This window comes from Podarcis bocagei (genome assembly GCF_964188305.1).
Source record: "Podarcis bocagei genome assembly, chromosome: 16".
Taxonomy (NCBI): Eukaryota; Metazoa; Chordata; class Lepidosauria; order Squamata; family Lacertidae; genus Podarcis; species Podarcis bocagei.
The window spans coordinates 5211602-5235302 of NC_138142.1; the positions used below are offsets into that span (position 1 = coordinate 5211602).

Sequence of the window (23701 nt, forward strand, 5' to 3'; positions counted from 1 at the left end):
GGGCTAGCACCAAGGAAGCTACGGCCTTCACAGTTCCTCAAGTGCTGGAGCCCAGTGGAGGAGAGGTGGCCACTGCCCCTACTCCTCCTTCTCTCTGCTACTTCCACCTCATGCTCAGGCCTGAGCTGGGAGTGGAGCTGCAGTCTGGTGGTGAAAGGCAGCCCTGAAGAAGCTGTGGCCGCCAGAGCCCAGTAGAGGATAGGGGCAGTGCTGCTGCCGCTGCCAATACTGCCACCACTTCCACCCCCAGCATTTTGACTTGCGCCCATGTCTTGGATCCAAAGTGGAAAGTATGCATAGAGGCCCCGGTAGCTTAAGGAGCTACTGGGTGAGGTCCCATAGTCTGGAATGAATAGAATGGAGCCCAATAGGGATGGGAGCTTCTAAATGAGAAATGCTGAAGGCCCAAAGGCAGACAATTCCAACCAGAAAGAAAAGTGGGAGGCATCTAAGGAAACCAATGTGGCTGCATAAGGCGATTACAGATGAGCTGAGAGTCAGGAAGAACATGTGTAAGAAATGGGGAATCATAAAAGAGGAGCATACACAAGTAGCCAACAGTTGTAAGATGAAGATCAGAATAAGGAAGAGAAGTAATTTTTTTAAAAAGGGTTATTTGACTATGTTCAAAGCAAGAGGAAGGACAAACAAGTGGTAGGTCCTCTGTGTGAGGAACATGAGAAATTCTATTAGGTGACAGAGAGAAGGCAGAACTACTCAAAACCTACTTTGCTTCTATCTTCACCCAAAAGGAAAGCAGTGTCCAACCTGGAGAATAAATGATTCTAGATTCAGGTAGGTAACTGTGTTGGTCTGATGCAGTCAAAATAAAAAAAGAAAAATGTTCATTAGCACCTTAGAGACCAACTAAGTTTGTTCTGGGTATAAGCTTTTGTGTATCTGAAGAAGTGTGCATGCACACGAGAGTTTATACCCAGAACAAGCTTAGTTGGTCTCTAAGGTGCTACTGGACAATTTTTTTTATTTAAAATAAATGATGTAAGGATGGAGATGTAGCCCAAGATAGGAAAAGAGGAGGTAAGGGAACAGCTAACAATTTTAAATAAATTCAGATCTCCAAGACCTGATGAGCAGCATCCAAAACCAGAAAGGCTCCTAGAACAGATAATTCAATCGTCAGTCTGTGAGCTCTTAAAAAGCATGCTGTGATTACCAAGACCCAGCGTGGGTATCTCAAAAATAATTTTTTTTTGATGGAGTTACATGCTTGGTGGATCAGGGGAATGCTGTGGACATAGTGTATCTTGATTTCAGTAAGGCTTTGGACAAAGTCCCCTAACCTTTTTTCTGAGGAAAAAGCCACTCTGGGTGGCTTCCAGCATATATGAAAACATAATAAAACATTAAAAAGTTTCCCTATACAGGGCTGTCTTCAGATGTCTTCTAAAGGTTATACAGGGACACTACGAGATATTATGCAAATCTTATTTTTACCACTCAATATACATGAACTAAATATGCATAAATACATAAAAGGTGCCATTTCCAGAAAGCGACTGCAACTAACTGGATTTATGCAAGGCACCCTACTCTGAAGAGGCTGGGCTAAGACTGGCCTGAACTGCTGCTCTTGTAAAAGGTGGAGACCAAGGGGTGCATTCAACTAAATCCTGAATTATTTAACCTAAGTTAGTCATGCTCATTAAATTCAATGGATCTACTCTGAGTAGGATGAATATTGAAGACCACCCCAAGCCTCTTCTAATTTGACATATAGCCTTGCCCACCTCCATCACACATGGAGGAAAGTGCAAAAGTTTTTCCATTTCCATGGGAGAGGGAGTACAAATCTTCTATTTTCCCCTCTCTCCTGTGATTCTCTATAACTTTGAACAGGATCAAAGAAGACATTTGCTATGGGGGGGGGGACATGATTTCTTTAACAATGATGAGTGAGTCATAAACAACAGCTGCCATAAATTATATCTCCTGTAATTATCAAATTAATCATAATCACAGCTATATTTCCCCAACCCAGGAGAGTTCAAGTGGGCACATTCAAAATGTAAACTAAGGCTATAGAAATGCAAGGCTCTTTCATCTGGTTACTGATTCTTCAGTTCTGTGTTCTTCAAATCAGCTGCTGGAGTACTAATTTAAGGCAGGGACTCTTGCATTACAAAGAGATGAAGTGTCCTTTGCAGTAAAGAGTTTTCCTGCAAGATGTTAGTGTTTGTGATCTTACTATTAATACTGCTGCCTCTAACTAGATGCAATATTCCTTTGGTTCAGTGCCCCACCAGTGACCCTCTTCCCATTCTTCACAAATATTATCAGTCAGGAGACCTCATGATTGCTGGCATCATGTCTCAGGTCTATACATTCATAAACAAGATAACATTCAAAGAACGTCCCTCTGCTAAACTCTTTGATGACCCGATGTAAGGAACTGTGTTTATTTAACAATATAATGCATCCATATTAAATGTATTCATATTTTGCTGTTGGTGCAATCGGCTTTCCTTATAAGTAATGATTGTGCTTCTGTGTTTGATGTGCTTTTATCTGGGGCGGGGAAGTGGGGACCTGAGAGCTCAAGCCCATTTCTGCTAAGAGTGTCTACCATAGTCTTAAATTAATGTTCTTGAAGCAAGTCCAGTTTACCACATTTCCAACTTTAATAGTAGCAATGGCAGATGTATTTATTTTCTCTTGTGCATCATTGAATTTGTCCAACCTGCTATAATTTGGATGCAATGTGTAGGCGTGCTCACCTCCTCTAAGGAACAAGTTCTGTCATATTTCAGAATGATTGCTGCAGTGGTTCTCCTGCCTGAGCTGACTTGAGGTGGACACAATAGGAATTGTGGGGACAGGGGTGGAGGCTGAAAACAGATTATGCACTCTCAGGAAAGAATAAAGTGAGGGAAATCTCAGCCTGCCGGAAATGGCCTTGGTATCCGAAAGGTTGTGGTGGGTTAGGCAGATCACTCCACTGACTTGCAAAGGGGAAGGTGAGTGGTGGATATAGTAACCTGGATCCCCAGGAAAAATGATGTGAATTAAATCTTACCCTTCCAATGAGGACCCATTATCAAGGGAAGAAGGGCTGGGCTTTTCTTCCTCTCCATCCAGTTTTTTGGGATATTGCCTCTTTTCCCCAGGAGAGTGTCCTCTCCATTAACTGGCACAGGGAAAGGCAGCGTGGAAAGAGGATTATGTGATCCAAGGAAAAAGGGGTGTGGGGAAAATATTACCCTTGCAGCCAGGACATTGTTGTGGGGTGTTTCTGCCCCCCGCTGAATGGGGATACAAATGTTTGTTCATGGAAAAGAGAGATCTTTTCATAATGTGCATATGGTAAGAGGTAGTGGTTGAAAAGCAACAAATATTCACTTTAAGAAATAAAACAAGCATAGTTTTTAAAATATTACTGATCTGTGATTAATACCAGACCTGGCTGTCAAAACAGAAGAACAAATCCCCTCTTCAACTCAATCTCAGGCTGCTTCTCTTCTGATAAAAGTTGTTGCTTCAAGTTTCCAGGCACCTGAGTTCACTGAGGAATGATCAGATCCAATTCAAGATGCCTTGTTAATATCATGCAAAATCAAGGATGTGAACACTTCACCTGAATCACCTTTTGCTGATTTATCAGCATTTGTAGTTGTAGTAGTAATCAAGCTTAGATTGTTCAAACAGAGATGCTCCTACCTGCAGGCCATAGGGCCCTGGGAGCAGTGGATCAAGGGAGTAACACATGGAATTTCAAAACCCCAACTTAGCATCTTATTGGGTGTGCTATATCTATTGTAGATCACCCTGAATTTGGAGTGAAAGGTGGTGTGAAGTATAATTGAAGTCTATTCTATGCATTTGAAATATTGCATGGAACTTGAGCAAGACAAGAATCAGAAGAAAATGCTCTAGATTGAAATGTTTGAAGTATTTCATCATTATTTCAATAAATAATATGGGATTCTTATCTATATGTCCAGTTTTGTTTGTCAAGGGTATTCAAGCTCTAGTCTGTTCTCATCTGATGTATTTTCCCCTCATTAGAGAGATAAGTAGATATGTAGACAATGTCATTTGCTGTAGAAGATGCAAAACGAACCCCTCATTGCAGGCTCATGACACAACTCTACCAGCACATTGTGGCTTTGGTATTTGCTGTAAAGGAGATAAATGACAACCCACAGATCTTGCCCAATGTCACCCTGGGATTCCACATCTTGAACAGCCATTTCGTTGCAAGCTGGACCTATCATGGCTCCATGGAGCTGCTGTCTGGATGGGGCAGACTCATCCCCAACTATAAGTGTGGTGTTGAGAACAGTCCAGTAGCCGTCATTGGGGGACCGAATTCTGACATCTGTCTCCACATGGCAACGGTCCTGAGAATTTACAAGATGCCACAGGTAAGAGAGCCATTGGAGAAGCCATTCACGTTTCTCCTGCACTGCATCCTTCCACGCTGTAGGTTAAGGGATTCACAGAGATGTGTGCATTGAGTGTGGCCATTTAGGTTGCTATTCACATTTCTGTTGGATTCTATCCCTTCAGGCCCCAGGTTGATATTACAAGTGTGAATGACTCACAATGAACAAAACTCATCCCTGCACATAATACACCAGAATACAAGGAACAACCATTCTGTCTTGAATTCTGCATGACATGTTTGATTTCTCAGTGCAGGGAAGGCTAATTTCCTCCTCTCCAATATTTAAGCATTCCAGCACAGAATCCATGATTGAGGTTCAGATGCAGTCCAGTCATCAAAAATCATCATTGCTTGATTGGGCTCAAATGCCTTTACAAATGCATTTTAATTATATTTTCCCCAATTTATGGTTCAAAGAGCTGTCCTATGGATTCTTCAACAGAAACTAGTCATATTTGCTCTTTATTCTGTGTTCACGTGGCTGATACTGTTTGCTTATATGTTCTGATGGTGACATTCAAATGGGAAATTTAAGGGAGAAGTGACCCCTGCTGTGCTTTTCCCTTTATTGAAAATATAGGGGAAGCAAAGACCTTAGACTCTATGTATGACTGAGCAGAAAATAAAATGTATGCAGTGGTACCTCTGGCTGTGAACTTAATTTGTTCCGGAGTTCTGTTCTTAACCTGAAACTGTTCTTAACATGAGGTACCATTTTAGCTAATGGGGCCACCTGCCTTCGCCATGCCGCCAGCACACGATTTCTGTGCTCACCCTGGGGCAAAGTTCTTAACCCGAGGTACTACTTCTGGGTTAGCGGAGTCTGTAACCCGAAGTGTTTGTAAGCTGAGGTACCACTGTAAATTGAAGGAATTCTAGCCACTCTATATAGGGCCCCAATGTTCAACTTTTATGTATCTTTATTTAAAAAAAGTTTTAAATTTTCTCCATGCAGTCTCAACTGTGTTCATTCACAATAAAAGGGTATATAAAAACACCAAAGTGGATGGAATTTGCAAGCATAATTTTTACAATCATTTTCAGTTCATCTATGGCTCTTCTCCTATGCTGAGTAACCACATCCAAGAAGAGTTCTTTCACCGAATGTTCCCTGATGTGGCTCATCAGTATAATGGGATTCTCCAGCTACTGCTGCATTTCAGCTGGATGTGGATTGGAGTGGTGACTCTGAGTGATGACAACGGAGAGAGATTTGTACAAAACGTCCTTCCCATGTTTGCCGGAAGAGGTATTTGCTGTGATTATACAGAAACATTTCCCAAACTAACCTTTTCAGGTGAGTCTATGGAAATGGTGGAAGAAGGTTCTAAAACAATCAGTGTTATTATGGGTAGCACCGCCAATGTCGTGGTTGTGATTGGTGAAATTCACACCATGATGGTATTGGGAATAATACCCAACTTGGCAGAAACAATCAATATGCCAGTGGACATCAAGGCAAAAGTCTGGATTATGACAGCCCAGATGGATTTTACATCATTTTCCTTTCAAAGAAATTGGGACATACGCTTTCTCCATGGTGCCATTTCGTTTGCAGTTCATTCAGCTAATCATCTAGGATTCCAGAAATTTCTTCAGAAAAGAAACCCTGTCACAGAAAGGGAGGATGGCTTCATCAGAACTTTCTGGGAAGAGGCATTTCTTTGTTCTTTTGAAAAGAAAGACAATGATCTCTGCACTGGGACAGAGAAGCTTGAGACTCTTCCTGGGTCTGTCTTTGAAAGGAGCATGACTGCCCACAGCTACAGCATCTACAATGCAGTCTTGGCAGTGGCACATGCTTTACAAAACATGCATTTCTCCAGATTCAAACACAGTGTAATGATGGATGAACTAAGAGGGACTAGGCTGGATCCACAGCCATGGCAGGTAATGTCCCTCTATTGCTAATATAGAATAGTTCGCCATCTTTCAGGGTGCAAAAATAGTTTCTTGACTGTTTAGAAAGCTCTTTTTCTTGTTGTTGTTTAGTCATTTAGTCGTGTCCGACTCTTCGTGACCCCCTGGACCAGAGCATGCCAGGCACTCCTGTCTTCCACTGCCTCCCGCAGCTTGGTCAAACTCATGTTGGTAGCTTTGAGAACACTGTCCAACCATCTCGTCCTCTGCCGTCCCCTTCTCTTTGTGCCCTCCATCTTTCCCAGCATCAGGGTCTTTTCCAGGGAGTCTTCTCTTCTCATGAGGTGGCCAAAGTATTGAAGCTTCAGCTTCAGGATCTGTCCTTCCAGTGAGCACTCAAGGCTGATTTCCTCCAGAATGGATAGGTTGGATCTTCTTGCAGTTCATGGGACTCTCAAGAGTCTCCTCCAGCACCATATTTTTTTCTTTTTCTTCTTATCCTCATCTTTCAGCATAGATAGGACTGCTATATCTTTCATTTTAAAACACTAGGGCCACATCTGCAACATTAAAGCACTCTTGTTTCACTTTAAGAGCCATGGCTTCCACCAAGGAATCTTACAAACGGTAGTTTCTTAATGGTCTCCTAACAACTCTCAACTCCTTTAAGCAACTTTCCTTTCCATAATTCTTTGGGGGAAACCATGACTGTAACAAGAGTTATTTAAATATATGGTGTGGATGAGCTGTTAGAATTACTGTGAACAGAATCCGTGATCTCGACCTTGTGCAGAGTTGAATTGAATGTTCTCCACCTCTGCTGCCTTCTGGGATATCTTCCAGAGAATAAAAGGCTAAAAAGTAAGCCCTACACAGATCCAGAGTGGAGTCTCTTAGGCAGATGGATGTTATTTTCTATGCTTCCTTCTGCCAACCCCTGAAACCAAGCTGGTGCCAAACGTCCTGCTCTGCTTTCCTTTCGACCACATCAGCAAGACCGAGAGGGGAGCCTTGTCCTCTGGGCAGCCCAGGACTGTCCAGGCTTGCACCCTGGGGAGGACACTTCAGTGCTGCTAACACAGCGGGTTGACCTCACCCCTGGAGCCACACTCCATTGTTCTTGAGACAAACAGATGCCAACAACTGGAGGGAAATAATATCATCCTGTTATACATCTGTCTCTTTCTAATACCCTCGTGGATTTCTTCCCTCTTCTCTTCACTAATTTAGCTCCACCACTTTCTGAGAGGCATCTCATTTAACAATAGTGCCGGGGAAGAGGTTTCATTTAGCCAGAAGGGGGATTTGGTAACTGAATTGGATATCATCAACTGGATCACATTTCCAAATGACTCCTTTTTCAGAGTTAAGGTCGGAATGATGAACCTCCAGGCTCCCCCAAGCAAGAGACTCTCCATTCATGATGATACCATCACGTGGCCCACCAGGTTCAACCAGGTAAGGTCCATTTCAGAGTGTCCCCAAACATTTCCTCAATGCTAATAAAAAGGGGTCCACTATTCATACCTCTGAAACAGCTATTCCAAGATGCAACTAGTTGTGATTTAACTCACCTCCTGAAGAAGACAGGGAACCAACATTCAACTGAAAACAGCAGAGGCAGTGGGAAGCTTAAAATGGCAAAATGTGATATAGAAAGAAGTTGGATAGGTGGGCTTATTAATAACTGAATTTAACAAAGTACACTGTTCTTCATTGTTACCCCAAACATTGCTGTAGCGTAACATAACAATACCTTGTTTGGACCCCTGAGATTCTCAGATAATGTTCAAAGGAGCCCACAGCTAAAAAACTTATATGGTTAGGAAGCAACAAAGCAAATTGCATCACCTAAAGTCTGAAACATATAATTGTGAGAAGAAAGCAAGACACACAGAACCAGGAAACTTTGGCAACTTATGTATTTATTCAATATAAAATCAATCAGTAAAAATAAATAAATGAAGAGCAGAAGCACCCCAGAACCTAAGGGTGAGGTGTGAGCCAAAGTTCTCAAAGGCCCCATAAAAGTGGGTTCAGGGTGTTTGTGGCCTGCTCAGTGTTCAGCAGGGGACATTCAGTATCAGACAGTGGGAGGGCAATTGCTGTGAAGCAAACAACAGAAGAACCAAGGGCAGCAGCTCCTTGGGATGTGAATGGTCATCCTGATCTGATTGGCACTTCAGACTTCCTGCCAGTGTGGGAAACAGGGAAGTAAATTTGGCCCAATCTGAGGAACAGGTGCGGCATGTTTAAGTCAGAAATTACCATCTTCTTTCCTTTTTGGACAGGCACAACCCCTTTCTCTGTGTAATGAGAATTGCCAATTGGGCTACAGCAGGACCAAGAAGGAAGGGAAGCTGCCTTGCTGCTATGATTGCATCCCGTGCCCAGAAGGGAAGATTTCGGATCAGAAGGGTCAGAGATTTTTTATTTATTTTTGGGGTATACTAGTTATGAGAATTGTCAAGAATGATCCAGTGCATGAAAATTAAAATAAGTAGAGAAGGATGGTAAGAGAACGGTGTCCAAAGATACCAGTAAGATGTACCTGTTTTGGAGCATAGTTTCATATGCTCATGGAATGCAGAGGTAAGGATTTCAGCATAGCAGGAGATGATGGAAACAGGGAGAACTTATGATTGGTGATATCCAGGTGATGAACTTCTCTTCTTTCAGTTGTAGTGAAGACCTGCATTGCTCTGGAATCCTAAGTAAATACAGCCCTCTTGTATATAGAAATAATTGGGCCAAATACCTATATATATTTTACCAGTACTGATCCAGCAGCCATCATTCAAGGTTTTCTGGCCATTTGCCTTGATTTCTTCTGGGCACAAAACGCTTCACAAGTATAGTATAGCATTTTTCATTTTTCATTTTCAGACATGGACGACTGTTTTGAATGCTCTGAAGATCAGTATCCAAACAGTGACAAGGATGGATGCCTTCCAAAAGATAAAACTTTCTTGTCTTATGGAGAACCGTTGGGGATCAGTCTGGCCACTTTTGCTGTCTGCTTTTCTTCCATCACAGCTGCAGTGCTTGGAATATTCGTGAAACACAAGGCGACTCCCTTAGTCAAAGCCAACAATAGGAACCTCACCTACGCTCTCCTCCTCTCCCTCCTCCTCTCCTTCCTTTGTGCTTTGCTCTTCATTGGCCAACCTAACAAGCTGACATGCATCCTACGGCAAACTGCTTTTGGCATGATCTTCTCAGTTGCCATTTCGTGCATATTGTCCAAAACCGCCATTGTGGTTCTGGCTTTCATGGCTACCAAGCCTGGCTCCAGCATGAGGAAGTGGCTGGGGAAACCATTGGCCAGCTCCATTGTTCTTTCCTGCTCCCTTATTCAAGCCACAATCTGCAGCATATGGCTGGCAACTTCTCCTCCTTTCCCAGACGTTGACATGCACTCAAGGACTGAAGAAATAATACTAGAATGTAATGAAGGCTCCACTCTTATGTTTTATTGTGTCCTGGGATTCATGGGTTGGCTGGCCATAGTCAGCTTCACGGTGGCTTTCCTAGCTAGAAAGTTGCCGGACAGTTTCAATGAAGCCAAATTTATCACTTTCAGCATGTTGGTGTTTTGCAGTGTGTGGTTGTCCTTTGTTCCAACCTACTTGAGCACCAAGGGCAAATACATGGTGGCTGTGGAGATCTTCTCCATCTTGGCCTCCAGTTTTGGGTTACTGGGCTGCATCTTTACCCCCAAATGCTATGTCATTTTACTGAGGCCTAAGCTGAACAGCAGGGAGCAGCTAATTAGAATAAAGAATTAAGAACTGACAAGAGTGACTCGCTGGTCCAGGCAATTCTTTGTCACTGGAAATTAGAGATACTTCTTTCCAGATCATTGTCAGTTGGATATGTATTAATTGAAAACATGAAGTTAATATAAAATGAGTCCCATATTTTCTGAAGTTTGGTCCTGGTTCATCATATCTCAATCAACCATGATTTATCCACACACATGGCATCTCATTCGTTTCCACTACTCTCCATGGTCTTGACAATCCTGTGAAACTGTGAAACCAGAAGGGGCATTTTGTGAGGTTATTAACTGGCATATAATTTCGCAGCGCACCCTCAATTATCTACACACCCAATATTCCACATCACAATATAAAATCCCCTTTGCCTGCTGATAATAGTTGTTCAATAGTCCTGTTAGATTTACTTGAGTGGATTGGGAAGAGTGATAAGGGATGCAAACTCATCCATTGGATACAAACATTTTGACCCTGCCTTAATATATTAAAATTAATTCAGAATTTTTGCAAATATGCATGGGAACAGATATATTTAACTCATAATAAATATCTTGCCATCCCAATCAGGAGAATCTTGCTGAGATCTGAACAAAAAGCAACTTCTTTTCTTTTGTAGAGTACTACAGTACATGAGTTCATCTAAGCACCAAAGGGAAAAACCTGGTGGCTGTGGAGATCTCCATCTTGGCCTCCAGTGCTGGGATACTGAGCTGTATCTTATCCCCTAAATGTTTCTTAATTATCTTTTGGCCAGAACTGAATAATAAGAAGCAAGACAAGATCGAATCATGTAGTACCTCTGGAGTAGAAACCCAGTCCTTCAGAATGAGTGAGATCTCTTCCAGAACAGGCTGCCTATCTCATTCCTGGACCTAGGAACAAACAAACCACAGCTACTTCTGTCTTCTCAGTTTTTGGCTTCAGCCTATTGGCTTTCATTGAGCCCATTATGATACTCGCAGACACTGAGGGCTTTTTCTGTACACAACACCCTTCCTAACCCTGATGAGACCTCTCTGCCCTTTTTTATTCATTTTCATTTGTGGCCCTAGTGAAACAGTGCTGGTGGAGAGTTTCCCATATACATCAAAAAGAATGCCATGCATAGAACGGCTCAGAAATTGCTGCAATGACGTGTGTTATCTGAAGGGGAGCTGCATTCCCTATGGGTTGTACACAACTAAGTTTGATTCGGAGTGACTCCATTGAAGACAATGAACCTATGTTGATCATATTCACCATCTAAAATAGGTCTAGTGGGGCTAGCAGTGGGTCCAAGCCTATTCTCCCCACACCTGGACATAGTTTGGAATAGTCTCCCTGTTCCCAAAACCCACAAAGAAGTGCTGCACAGCATAGGTTGTCCATTCAATATTGCAGGGGGCACAGAATGCAGGGGATTGAATTAGCAGAGAAAGCATTAATTTTTGCAGATAAGTGATTAAAAATGAATTATTTTATTATTATTTTTCTCACATAGGATATTCATCACTAAGAATTATTATTTTTATATTGATGTTTAATGAATTGTAGCACTGGCATTTTTATCCCAGGCATGCTCTGCTTCCTCATAGATTCAATATTTGGAGTCATTGTAGCTCAGCCTAAATCCTCCTAAATCTAGCATGCTGGTGCAGCTAGAAGGGATCAGGCAGATCTGCTGAATTGTGAAGTTCTGAGACCTTAGAGAGTAATTCTTTCTAACAGTGTGAGCTGTTTCATAAGGGGACAGGTGGTCTTGCATGCTAGTAGAACCCCCTTCATTAAAAGTTTCTAAGCAGATGATGGATAGGCAGCTTTGCAGGACTGTGTGGCAGAGTTGGACTAGATTATCTTGTAGGTAAAATTCCATGATCTGACAAATATTTTTCTGGCAGGAGTTTTGCTCCTGTTGATGCATAACAGTATCCAAAAACACTGCAGAATCATTATCTACTCTGCAATTATCAAAATGTCTATAATCTGCCCAGAGTGCCAGTAGCTTCTAGAAGTGAGTACAAAAAGGTATTGATAAAAAGACTGAAATAATGATAAGGAAACCCAATGTTCCACAGACAGCTAAGATTAGGGGAAAGAGAGAGGCAGGTCTCTATTTGGATAATTCCTCCACCCACCCCCATGTATAGGGCAAGTCTGAATTTTGTGTTTTCAATTAGAATTCAAGACACACCTCTGAAAAACTGCTGAGCTTAATGGTTAGGCAAAGGTAATAAGTCCATGTGAGAATTACATTCCCAGAGTCTTCAGCAATCTAAACCATCTTTCAATCAGGGCAGTGGCTTGTTTTATACACACAGAGAGAGGAATTTGCACATGTATTTGGGATGCTGCTGCTTCTGATTCTGCTGCTTCCGAACATGGTGTGCTATGTGCATGCTGTTAAGTGCACCAGAAATAATCCCGAAGATGTTCCACATGAGTGGCACCAGTCGGGTGATTTCCTCATCAGTGGGATAGTGTCTCAGCTGTCAAATCCTGTGTTCTCCAAAGTTTCCTTCAACCAATACCCTCCTCAACACTCCCTGATTAAGTTCCCACTGTAAGCAAATGTTTTTATTTTTAATTGAGAAGTTCTGTATATCTGCATGAATAATTGCTTTCTTAATTTGGTTTTTAAAAGAAATAGTAAAGGTTGAGAAAAGGACACTCTCCAACATATGTGTAATTAGGCTGTGCTTGTACTGGTAATTGGACATTTGGAAATATTAGCCTTATATTATCTATTTGCTCTCTATTCTGGCTCTGGTACATAGGTGCTCAGTCTGCCCATTTTAGAAGGGGACTGTGAGGAAGCTTTCCATTGCACCAATATTTCCACCCATTCAAACATATTTGTCCACATAATTTTGGAGAGATGACAAATTGGAGCCACATCTCATGCTTCAAGAAAGAGGATGATAGAAAGCTGCCTTAAATTGAGTCAAACCAATGGTCAATCTATTAATTATTCTCTGTAGCCAAATGAAATTTGAAAGAAGAAACATAGCAGGTGAATGACCCCCAGCCCGCAAGAATACTGCTGCAATTCTATATACATTACGTGAGCATAAGCTTTGCTGTAAATAGTGGGACTTGTGTATGAGTAAACATGCATAGGATTGGGCAGTGATTGGGAGGTTTCAGAATGAGTGACTGGTATGTGTGGGAGTGGGAGATCAGGAAAGGAAAAGTTGATGGAGGGAGGGAAGGAGGAAGAAGGGGACTGTCGTTACATGTCACTGTCCCTTCTGTCTCCTTCACCCACTAAATACCTCTCAGAACAGTCCATCCTACCCTGTTAAATGCTTTTTAGCCTTCTTACTCTTCTATACGTGCCCAAAAGTACAGGAAGGGGAATGAAAATATCACATATCATGGAGAAGAAAGAAGACAGTCTCAGAAAGTCTCAGCCCCCCAGGGGAGAAGCTGCTGCAGACTCCACAACTGGCTTTCCTGAATAGGGGAGATGTGGACTGGTTTCATCCTGCACAGCATTTGATAGGAATGGGTGTGAGGCCCTCAGCCCAAAGTTCTTATTTCACTCATTGGCAGGGACTTAGTGCATCCAAGCTAGGCTAGCTCATTGCACAGAAATTGTGGTGGAAGCACAAGTCTAAAACCACTGAGAGCCAGTGTGGTGTAGTGGCGAGTGTCTGACTGGGACAAGGGAGACCAAGGTGAGAATCTCCACTGGGTGACCTTGGGCCAGTGCCTGCCTCTCAGCCTAACCTACATCCCTGGGCTGTTGTAGGGATTAACTGGAGAAGGGATTTTGAGCTCCTTGGCGGGGGGGGGGGTGAGATATAGGTTGTTGTGGCTATAAGACCATGAGACAATCTTTTGACGCACAAGCCTTGATTCCACCATGAAACAGCAAGTCCCTTTATCTGCAGCATGGTGACCAAGTTCTACCAACACATCCTTGCCCTGGTGTTTGCTGTTGATGAGATCAATGAGAATCCCAGGATCTTGCCCAATGTCACACTCGGGTTCCACATCTACGACAGCTATACTGATTCAAGGAGGACTTATCGCACCACTTTGGACCTGCTCTTTAAATCACACAAGTTTGTCCCTAACTACAAATGTGGCACCCAGGAAAATGTAATAGGAGTAATTGGAGGACTTAGTTCTGATACTTCGTCCTGCATGGCAGATATCTTGGGTCTTTTCAAGATTCCACAGGTAGGATCTGAGTACTGGAGCTCAGAGGCTTTCCTCTCACCTCCCCCATAATTCACTCTTCTACTCTTTCCAGCAGTAATTTGATGAAGTGTAAAGATAGAACGATGTGATGGGAAGAAGAATGAACTGAAATTTGCATTCATCACTATCCAATGATGTGCATAAGAGGTGTGTAGGTTTCAAATGATTTGTGTTTCGTTTGTAGAGAGGAGATTTGTTTGAGGTGTGATAGAAGGAGAGGGGCTGTTCACCTTGGGGAATTACAGCAGCACCATCTCAAGAACCCTAGAACCCCAAAGCCAGAAGAACCCCCCTTCTTTTTGCCTTTCCTCCGCATACACTCATTCCTTTGAAGTCTACTGGAAAGCAGATTGTAGTCAAACTACTTGTAAATGACTTCAAAGAGGATGGCTCATAGTGTCTATAAGCTGATGCTCCCCCCAACCCCCCCCAACAACAGGAATTTTCTCCTTAAAAGAAGTTAGCTCAGAATGAAAGGAACAGGTTTCAATATAAATCTCAGAATAAGAATAAGAATAATAAGAATAAGAATAATAAATTTTATTTATACCCTGCTCTCCTCAGCCAAGCCTCCCTTAGGGTGACTAACACCATGTATAAAAACAATTGATTGAAATACAACTTAAAAACAAGATTAAAATACAACATTAAAATGCAGCCTCATTTCAGTAGGAACTCAAATAAAAAACTTTTTTGGGGATGAAAACGTCAAGTCTTCACCAAGGCCAACTATCCAGACTGGTCCTACATCGGCCAGAAAAAAGCCAGGGAAGTCCCCAAATAGGAGTTCCATCACAGAAGGAGAAAGGAAAAAGGATAGAGGGGGAGGGGTTCAAGTTGATTCCAAGCCAAAGGCCAGGCGGAACAACTCTTACAGAGTCTTACAGGCTCTGCGGAAAGAAATCAGATCCTGCAGGGCCCTGGTCTCATGAGACAGAGCATTCCACCAGGCTGGAGCCAGTGTTGAAAAAGCCCTGGCTCTGGTTGATGCTAATCTGACTTCTTTAGGGCCCGGGACCTCTAGGGTGTTGCTATTTAGAGTGTATGTTGACCGAAATTGTCGAGAGTGTCAGGAGTGTCTACATTAAGAGAGTTGTGTAGTTTTCTTAGTGTGAGTAAAAGGTGGAGGAACCTGTCCAAACAGAAAGAAATAGGGCATAGAATCATATAATCTTAGAGTTTGAAGGGACCCCAAGGGTCATCCAGTCCAACCCCCTGCAATACAGGAATCTCTGCTGAAGCATCCATGACAGATGGCCACCCAACCTCTGCTTAAAACCCTCCAGGGAAGGAAAGTCCACCACCTCTTGTGGAAGTCTGTTCCACTGCTGTATAGAATGCCACTGACTGTATAGAATTGAACTAATTTGAAATCTGGGAAAATAATTATCTCCTCTTCCAACTCTTACTGTTTTTTAAGATTTCATATGGCTCATTTGAGCCAGCAGTGAAGAATCAAATCAAGTTCCCTTCCTTTTACCGCATGGTACCCAGTGAAGCCCTGCAATACCAAGGAATTATTCAGTTACTTCTGCACTTCAAGTGGAAATGGGTTGGGCTCTGTGCTATAGATAATGAAGGTGGAGACCGATTCCTACAGACCATGGAGGAAATGCTTTTGCAGAATGGAATCTGTTCAGCATTCACAGAAAGAGCTCAAACACACCTGCGCCTCTCTGACAGCATACAGGAGATGCTCTACCACAAACAAAGTACTTTGCCAGTATTCATGCAGAGCAACGCCAATGCAGTTGTTATATATGGAGAAAGTGCCTCTATTACATGGTTGGGAGCAGTTATAGGGGGAATCAAGATAAGTCAAATACTATTTCTGCAAAATAAGAGGCTCTCTACAGCAAAAGTGTGGATTACAACAGCCCAAATAGATTTCACATTATACCCCATTCAGACGATTACTGATATGGACAGGCACATGTTCCATGGCGCTATCTCCTTCACAATTCATTCAAAGGAAATAGAAGACTTCCAAAAGTTTCTTCAGCTTGTAAATCCTTCATGGGAAAATGAAGATGGATTTATCAAATATTTCTGGGAGCAAGCATTCAGCTGTTCATTATCCAACTCATTCATCTACGGCAGATGTACTGGAGAGGAGATGTTAGAGCGCCTTCCTGCCCCTTATTTTGAAATGAGCATGACTGGCCACAGCTACAGCATTTATAACGCCGCCTATGCTTTGGCCCATGCCTTACATATCTTGCAGTCAGCTGGGCTGAAACGCAGTGCAAGGGAGTCCAGCAACAGAATGGTTCCTCAGAATGTGGAGCCCTGGCAGGTAATGTTTCCTCATCTCCAATGTCAACTGTCATTATATAGGTTCTGGACAATTTCCTGGATCCAATATCCATGGTGTGACCAACCAGGTTCCTGATCCACAGGATATTTCTATCAAGCTTTTCTTTTCTCAGTTTTCTTAAGTCTTCTTCCAAATACTGATCCCATATAACCATGATTTCCCAGACTTATTTCTACACTATGTATCACCCGCCACAGTTGAATTTTATACCCTTTCATGATTTGTTACTCCCTTGCTGCTTCTGCAAGTAGATTACTATCCATGATGAATTGTAATGACTTGTAGCCATATAGGAAAATGACCTTCAGCTCCTCGTTCTCTTTCCACCCAGCTCCACTCAATCCTTCACAAGATCTCATTCAACAACAGTGCTGGAGATGAAATTGCACTGGATGAGCATGGAGAATTAGCAGCCGGATTTGACATTACAAACTTGGTCACGTTCCCAAATAAATCGTATGTCAGAGTCCAAGTAGGGAGGCTGGATCCTCCTGGCAAAGTGCTCACCATTGATGAGGACAGAATTGAATGGCACCGAGGCTTGACTCAGGTGAGGAGACAATATACAGCCTTGTCGTACTCCTTTCCCAATTTTGAACCAATCAGTTCAAAATGTTTTTGGATTACAACCAATTTTTTTTTTGGGGGGGAGGCCTCATTGGCGAAAGCACGCCTTGGGTTACAACCTGTTTTGGTTTACAACTGGACCTCCGCAACGGATTATGGTTGTAAACCAAGGTATCACTGTAATACAAATAGGATAAAATGTTTTATTAGAGGGTAAATTGATATATGGAGGTTGAGTATTTCACTGAAGGCAAGGCATCATTTTATGAACTACCTTTTCCTATACACACATAACTGATTCTTAAATAAACCATTATGATGAAAAATGCAATATTTAGAGGCATTAAGTCAGCACATCTTTAACCAAAGAGAGTCCTTGGCTTTCAGATAATGCATAATACTGACTGTTTTGTGACTGTGTGAAATCCCTGAGGCAAATCTCTAGTTAGTGATGCAAGATTGAATGTTAAACTATTTGATTCACTGATCAGGCTAAGTATGCAAATTTGAATCTGTCTTTGTCTGATACTTAACAGAGCAGATATTCCTACTACTTATTGTATACCTGTGTACTTACAGCTTTTGCATTCTGTATCACTTGCCCTCCTGTTTGCTGGTCGATTCTCTGATACAATATGAAAAAAGATGAATTCAACTGTTCCTATATATTTGAGCAGGTGCCGCCTCTTTCAGTATGTAATGACATCTGCCGCCCCGGTTATGGGAAGAAAAAGAAGGAGGGGAAGACCTTTTGCTGCTATTCTTGTGCTCCTTGTCCTGATGGGATGATCTCAAATGAGAAGGGTAGGATATGCTATGTTGTAAAAGATCAAGTGATGCATTTTATCGAAGTAAAATGTGGGCAATTCTTTTGCAAGTTCATTCTCATTAACATAGTGGCCATTTTTAAATTATGGCATTATGCATGGATCCCCACTTTTACATAGACACAATAATATCAACAGCTCAGTGAATGACACATTAAGTTCTTAGATATCTCTGATAGCACAGGCATTAGACTCGTGATCTTGAATGCATGAATGGAACTTTGAGTAGCTGTAATTGTGGAACAAAGATTAAAGATGATGTTTGAAGTCATACTCAAAAATGATTTCTGGGGTTTCCAATGAGCAGCTGTTTTGTAAACATCTTTGGAGGCATCTACAACGGTTTAACCTGAACGTAAAAAGAAACTCCCACCTTCTAGTACCAGTCCCTGTCAGAACAATGAAGTGGAGGTTTGGTCTTCCTTCTCCGTCTTTTCCAGTCAACTATCCCTGCACCAGAGATCATGGCTAGTTTTACCCTTCATAGCCCTCACATTGATATGACAGGGAAGGCCTACCAATTTAATCACTCTCTAAGTCTCTTAGTTTTCTGTGGGTGAGTTAGGCATGCAACATCATGCATACACTGAGAGTTTTTGGGAAAGATTTTGAGCACCACAATGTAGGTAGGAGTACAGGAATATGAACTGATTGCCATACCCATTGGAGGAAAGATGGGAACTTGTTATGTGTACAAGAACAGGAAGGACATAATACCTGTGGAACACCCTCCCACCAGATGTCAAAGAGAACAACAACTACCAGCCTTTTAGAAGACATTTGAAGGCAGCCCTGTTTAGGGAAGCTTTTAATGTTTGATGTATTTTAATATCCTTTTGGAAGCCACCCAGAGTGGCTGGGGAAGCCCAGCCAGATGGGCGGGGTATAAATAATAAATTATTATTATTATTATTATTATTATTATTATTATTATTATTATTATTATTGACAAGAAAAGGAAGTATAGGGATACTATGGGATATAAGAGGAGAGTCATATTCAACTAAATCATTTTGGTAGTGGAAGCAATGATTGCCACAAGTGCAAGGAAACTCCCCCCTCTTCTGTCCCCATTTGCCCCCTGAACTCTCCCCAAAAACTGGTCTGGAGGTCTGGATCCCCCTTGAACAGTGTGCAGGGAGAGCAGAGGGAGATTAATCTGTTGGACAAGAAGTCATGCTTGCAGTGATGGAATGATCTTCTGAACACTATATGGAAAACAACCCAGAATATTTAGGTCCAAAAGGAGAAAAGGAAACAAGAAGAAATACATGGCTACTTGAAATCAAAATGTGGGCTTGTAATATTTTAAGGCTTGGGAGGAGATTCTTCTTCAGCCCAAATTCAACCTTCTAGGAAAACAGGCTACTGTTGGGTAGGGACAGAGACAGTAGTCAAATGGTTATGATCTATGCACCGTGTGTTAATTTCAGGACATATTAAATGCCTAGCTTTGCACACAAACTATGCCAGGTACCTGTCAATTGGCCAACTACACAAGAAAGAGGCAGCATCACAGTTCGACAACAAATTCCAGCCACACAAAAGGACTGGGGCAAGGAGCAGAGTCCCAAGGTCAAGAAAGGGATGGGAAATCACATTTAAACCCCAGGCATACTTTCCCCAATGCTTGTCTTAAGCCTTTCTATTTCAACATAATATTAAGACTCATTTTGAATTAAAATATTATTAGAAATTAAATTAGATTAATTATCAACAAGTTTTTGATTTTTATCTCCAATTCATATTTAGTCTATGTTCTATGCATTTTGAATTTGGTGTTATTTCTATTTGCATCCTGTGATCTCTTTTTCTGTGCAGCAAAAATAACCCTTAGTCAGACTTTCCTCTTGTCCCTAAATAAACACTGATTGCAAAATCACTTCCTTCCCGACCATAATTTGAGTCTGGGGCATACAGCACATACTTCAGTTATTTCCATGTCTACTTAAATTTTTCTATATTGAGAATAATAATAAATAATTTTCAGATACTTTGAAAGCAAAGTGTGTTTTGTACATCTTATTAAAACTACGAAAATCAGACTAGATGGCCATGAAATAAAAACATCAAAGATGAATCAGACTGTTGGGGGGTTTTTTAATGAAAAGGAGGCAGTTTGGGGAGAGTTCAGTGTGACAGTCCAAATACACCTTTCTTTGTTGACTCCTACAATTTTGAACTACTGCCAGAATGGTTGTATCATTTCACTTAACAGTGCTTTTTATTTTAAGACTAACTTTGTTGAACACCAGGAGAAAACTATATTTCAAACCAGATATGATTCATGACATTTCTACTTGATGCATGTCAGGGAACTGCCATCAGAGGCAAGAGGAGAGGTAAGAAGCTCCAATGATGCAGGGGAGGGAACTAGCAAGGAGAGAGAGAGAGAGCTTCCGCTGGGGAAGGAAATCCAGGGGACACCAGGGAGAAAGGAGAGGCTGAGAGTACTGCGGAGGGGAGGCTCCGAGACTCTTCCAGTGAAATCAGCAGAGAGAGCACAGGACCTCGGCTTGGCACGCCCACGCTGCGCAGAAGGCTTCCGCGCAGAGAATCTAGGAGGAGACTTGGAGTCAAAGAATTTCTATGTTGGAGGAAGTTTAAGAGACGCCCACTAATGGATTCTGCCAGTGACTAAGACAGTCACGTTGTAAGGGCTGTCAAACCGGGGAAAGGTTTAGCCATACGACCAGCTTGGAGCAGTTTGCAGTTTACGCACAAGCAACCCCAATTCCCATTACAATGCACTTTGGGCAGAAGAATTTGAAACACTCCATGAGTAAAAACACAAGGTAGGCTTCTGCTCTTGAGCATGAATCATTCTAGTTCTTACATTATCATGCATTCTTTTTCAGATGAAGAAACATGTGTCAGTTGTCCGGAAGACCAATATCCAAACAGAGGCCAGGATCAATGCATTCCTAAGATGCCAAACTTCCTGGCATTTGGTGACACTTTGGCCATTGTTTCAACTTCCTCTGCACTATTGTTGTCTCTGCTCACAGCTGTGGTGCTTGGCATCTTCATTAAGCTCCGGGACACTGCCATAGTCAAAGCCAACAACAGAAGTCTCACCTACATTCTCCTCATCTCTCTCCTCTTCTGCTTCCTCTGCTCCTTGATGTTCATTGGAAAACCTAGTGAGGTGACTTGCCTTCTCCGACAAACTGCTTTTGGTATCATCTTCTGTGTGTCCATCTCTAGTATCCTGGCCAAAACTGCATCTGTGCTTTTAGCCTTCATGGCCACCAAACCAGGATCTAAGATGAGGAAATGGGTGGGGAAACGATCGGCTTATTCCATCATTCTGTCCTGCTCAAACATCCAAGTGGGGATCTGTTCTCTCTGGCTGGCAATGTTTCCCCCCTTTCCAGATAGAGATACACACACAATGATGGATCAAATTGTACTCTTATGTAATGAAGGGTCGGTCACTATGTTCTACTCCGTCTTGGGGTTTATGGGCTTCCTGGCCATTGTTTGTTTCACTGTAGCTTTTGTAGCCAGGAAGTTACCTGACAGCTTTAATGAAGCCAAGTTCATCACCTTCAGCATGTTGGTCTTCTGCAGTGTTTGGCTGACCTTCATTCCAACTTACCTGAGCACAAGAGGAAAAGACATGGTGGTGGTGGAGATCTTCTCCATACTGGCTTCCAGTGCTGGGTTACTGGGCTGCATCTTTGCCCCTAAATGCTACATCATTGTGGTGAGACCTGAGCTGAACAAGAAAGAACATCTAATAGTTAAAAAGAAATAAATGAGATAAAGTACACATAAATTTATCCCCTCCCACAACAGATATCCCTCTCCCCTCCCCATATATAATGGTTGAAATGGGAAACATTATTCCTGAGCTGTAAGTGTGAATCCTAGTGATGTATGGAAGTGAGAGCTGGACCATAAAGAAGGCTGATCGCCAAAGAATTGATGCTTTTGAATTATGGTGCTGGAGGAGACTCTGGAGAGTCCCATGGACTGCAAGAAGATCAAACCTATCCATTCTTAAGGAAATCAGCCCTGAGTGCTCACTGGAAGGACAGACCGTGAAGCTGAGGCTCCAATACTTTGGCCACCTCATGAGAAGAGAAGACTCCTTGGAAAAGACCCTGATGTTGGGAAAGATGGAGGGCACAAGGAGAAGGGGACGACAGAGGACGAGATGGTGGGACAGTGTTCTCAAAGCTACCAACATGAGTTTGACCAAACTGTGGGAGGCAGTGGAAGACAGGAGTGCCTGGCGTGCTCTGGTCCAGGGGGTCACGAAGAGTCGGACACGACTAAATGACTAAACAACAACAACAACAAGTGTGAATCCGGTGGTTGCCACTGTTGAGTGATGTGCCCTTCAATATGCAATAAAAAGATACAATGCCTCTTTGAAACCATCCTCATCTCTCTTTCCAGATTAAGCCTGAGCTTCCTTGGTCAAATTTCCTGAAAGTCCTATGATTCACATTTTCTGTTACCACATTGACATTTGCAAGTGTTCACACATGTGCTTGCATGCACACACACATTGAAAAAAACTAAAAATAATGACCAAACAGAAACCCTTTTAGAAATAGGATATATATTGGCCACTTACCAGTTGTCAGGAGTGTGTGCAGGAGCCGGGCCCTGAGACTGGTAGGGCCTCACAGGATTGGGGCCTTCCTGAGTTTGCCGCACAGGTGAGACTTGACAGAAGACTCGTAGCACCTGGTGGCAAGGGCTGGGAGGGGTATATAAGACCAGCATTTCCCTCTGGCTCTTTGCCACAGCAACACGCTACCCACCTAACTGTGCTTCTGGTTTCCTGACCCTTGGACTCTTGGCTTCCTGACCCCTGGACTGCTGACCCTGAACTGCTGATTCCTGCTTCCTGACCTCTACCCAGGTCCCAACATACCAAGCCGGGACTCCGACTGCCTGTAACCCAGACCATGACACCAGTTCTCAGGTGCTGAGGCTGATCTGAAAAGTTGTCCATGATTGCTCAGCTGGAAATACGCCAGTGCAAGTTCTTCATCCTGATTCATCCAGAGCTCATCCTGGATAATTTAAAGTAGATTAATTTATGCTGGTGTAAATAAAATAAAATAAACAAATAAACCCCATTAGTGCTCTGGGGGTGAGGCGAACATGGCAGGGCAACATGGGTTTCTGGGTTTTTTCCTGTCATCATTCTGTCTCTCACAGCTACAATAAACCAACCATTAAAGTTATGTACTGGTCATTTCATCGTCAGGGGGCAAATGGGCAAATTTAGCAGGGGGTCAAATATCCCCCCCCCCACTGTATATATAATATACATATATGCAGGGCATTGTTTCTAGGGAAAAAGGTGCTGGAACTTGTTGACTTTTTTTTAGGAGGATCAACCAACCCAAGTTGTTGAGCTCTTTTTGAAGGGGAAAACTTAGCTTCTTCACCCGATTGCCTTCCACCTCCACCCTGCCTCCCCAGTTGCTGTGCTGCCCACTGACTCCGCCACACAGCCCTGACCACCATCCTACCCTCCTCCTCCATCCCGCAGCCCTGAGCGTCGTGCTTGTGACTGGCACTGCAATACTACAGAGGTGCCAGAACTCACCAAAGTTTCGGTGAGTTCCGGCTGAACAAAAGCCCTATATATATTTAGAATGAAAAAATGGACACAATAAATTTCATGGCAATGTTTATTCATATAGTTTATTTTCTCTAGGGTATATTATTTATTCTCAGTTATTCAACTGGGCCCCGGCACAACGATGCAGCATTTAGAGGGGGAAATGCAACC

At 42.5% G+C, this 23701-nt stretch overlaps 3 protein-coding genes across 3 annotated transcripts in view; all 3 read left to right on the forward strand.

The window, feature by feature from the left end:
* Nucleotides 1-4046: 4046 nt before the first annotated feature.
* On the forward strand, nt 4047-10053 carry LOC308575568 (vomeronasal type-2 receptor 26-like; the record flags this gene model as incomplete). Its single annotated transcript, XM_081174320.1, has 5 exons — nt 4047-4382; nt 5450-6295; nt 7496-7723; nt 8557-8683; nt 9152-10053. The coding sequence occupies 5 exons, from the start codon at nt 4047-4049 to the stop codon at nt 10051-10053; spliced, it is 2439 nt and encodes an 812-aa protein (XP_081030446.1).
* A 3864-nt stretch (nt 10054-13917) lies between these two features.
* The window catches only part of LOC308575569 (vomeronasal type-2 receptor 26-like), a gene marked incomplete at both ends in the record, with an annotated part of 51941 nt that continues 42157 nt past the window's right edge, over nt 13918-23701 (forward strand). Inside the window, 4 exons of the mRNA XM_081174321.1 lie at nt 13918-14208; nt 15650-16525; nt 16878-17096; nt 17791-17917. Of these exons, the coding sequence (XP_081030447.1) occupies nt 13918-14208; nt 15650-16525; nt 16878-17096; nt 17791-17917 (1513 nt within the window). The remainder of the gene's footprint in view (nt 14209-15649; nt 16526-16877; nt 17097-17790; nt 17918-23701) is intronic.
* Nucleotides 20692-22272, forward strand: LOC308575944 (vomeronasal type-2 receptor 26-like). Its single transcript, XM_081175117.1, has one exon. It carries the CDS (start codon nt 20756-20758, stop codon nt 21698-21700), a length of 945 nt encoding a protein of 314 aa, XP_081031243.1. The 5' UTR covers nt 20692-20755; the 3' UTR covers nt 21701-22272.

Excerpts from the sequence above, each read along its gene's own strand:
- LOC308575944 (XM_081175117.1), top strand. The coding sequence starts at position 20,756 with ATGAATCATTCTAGTTCTTACATTATCATGCATTCTTTTTCAGATGAA.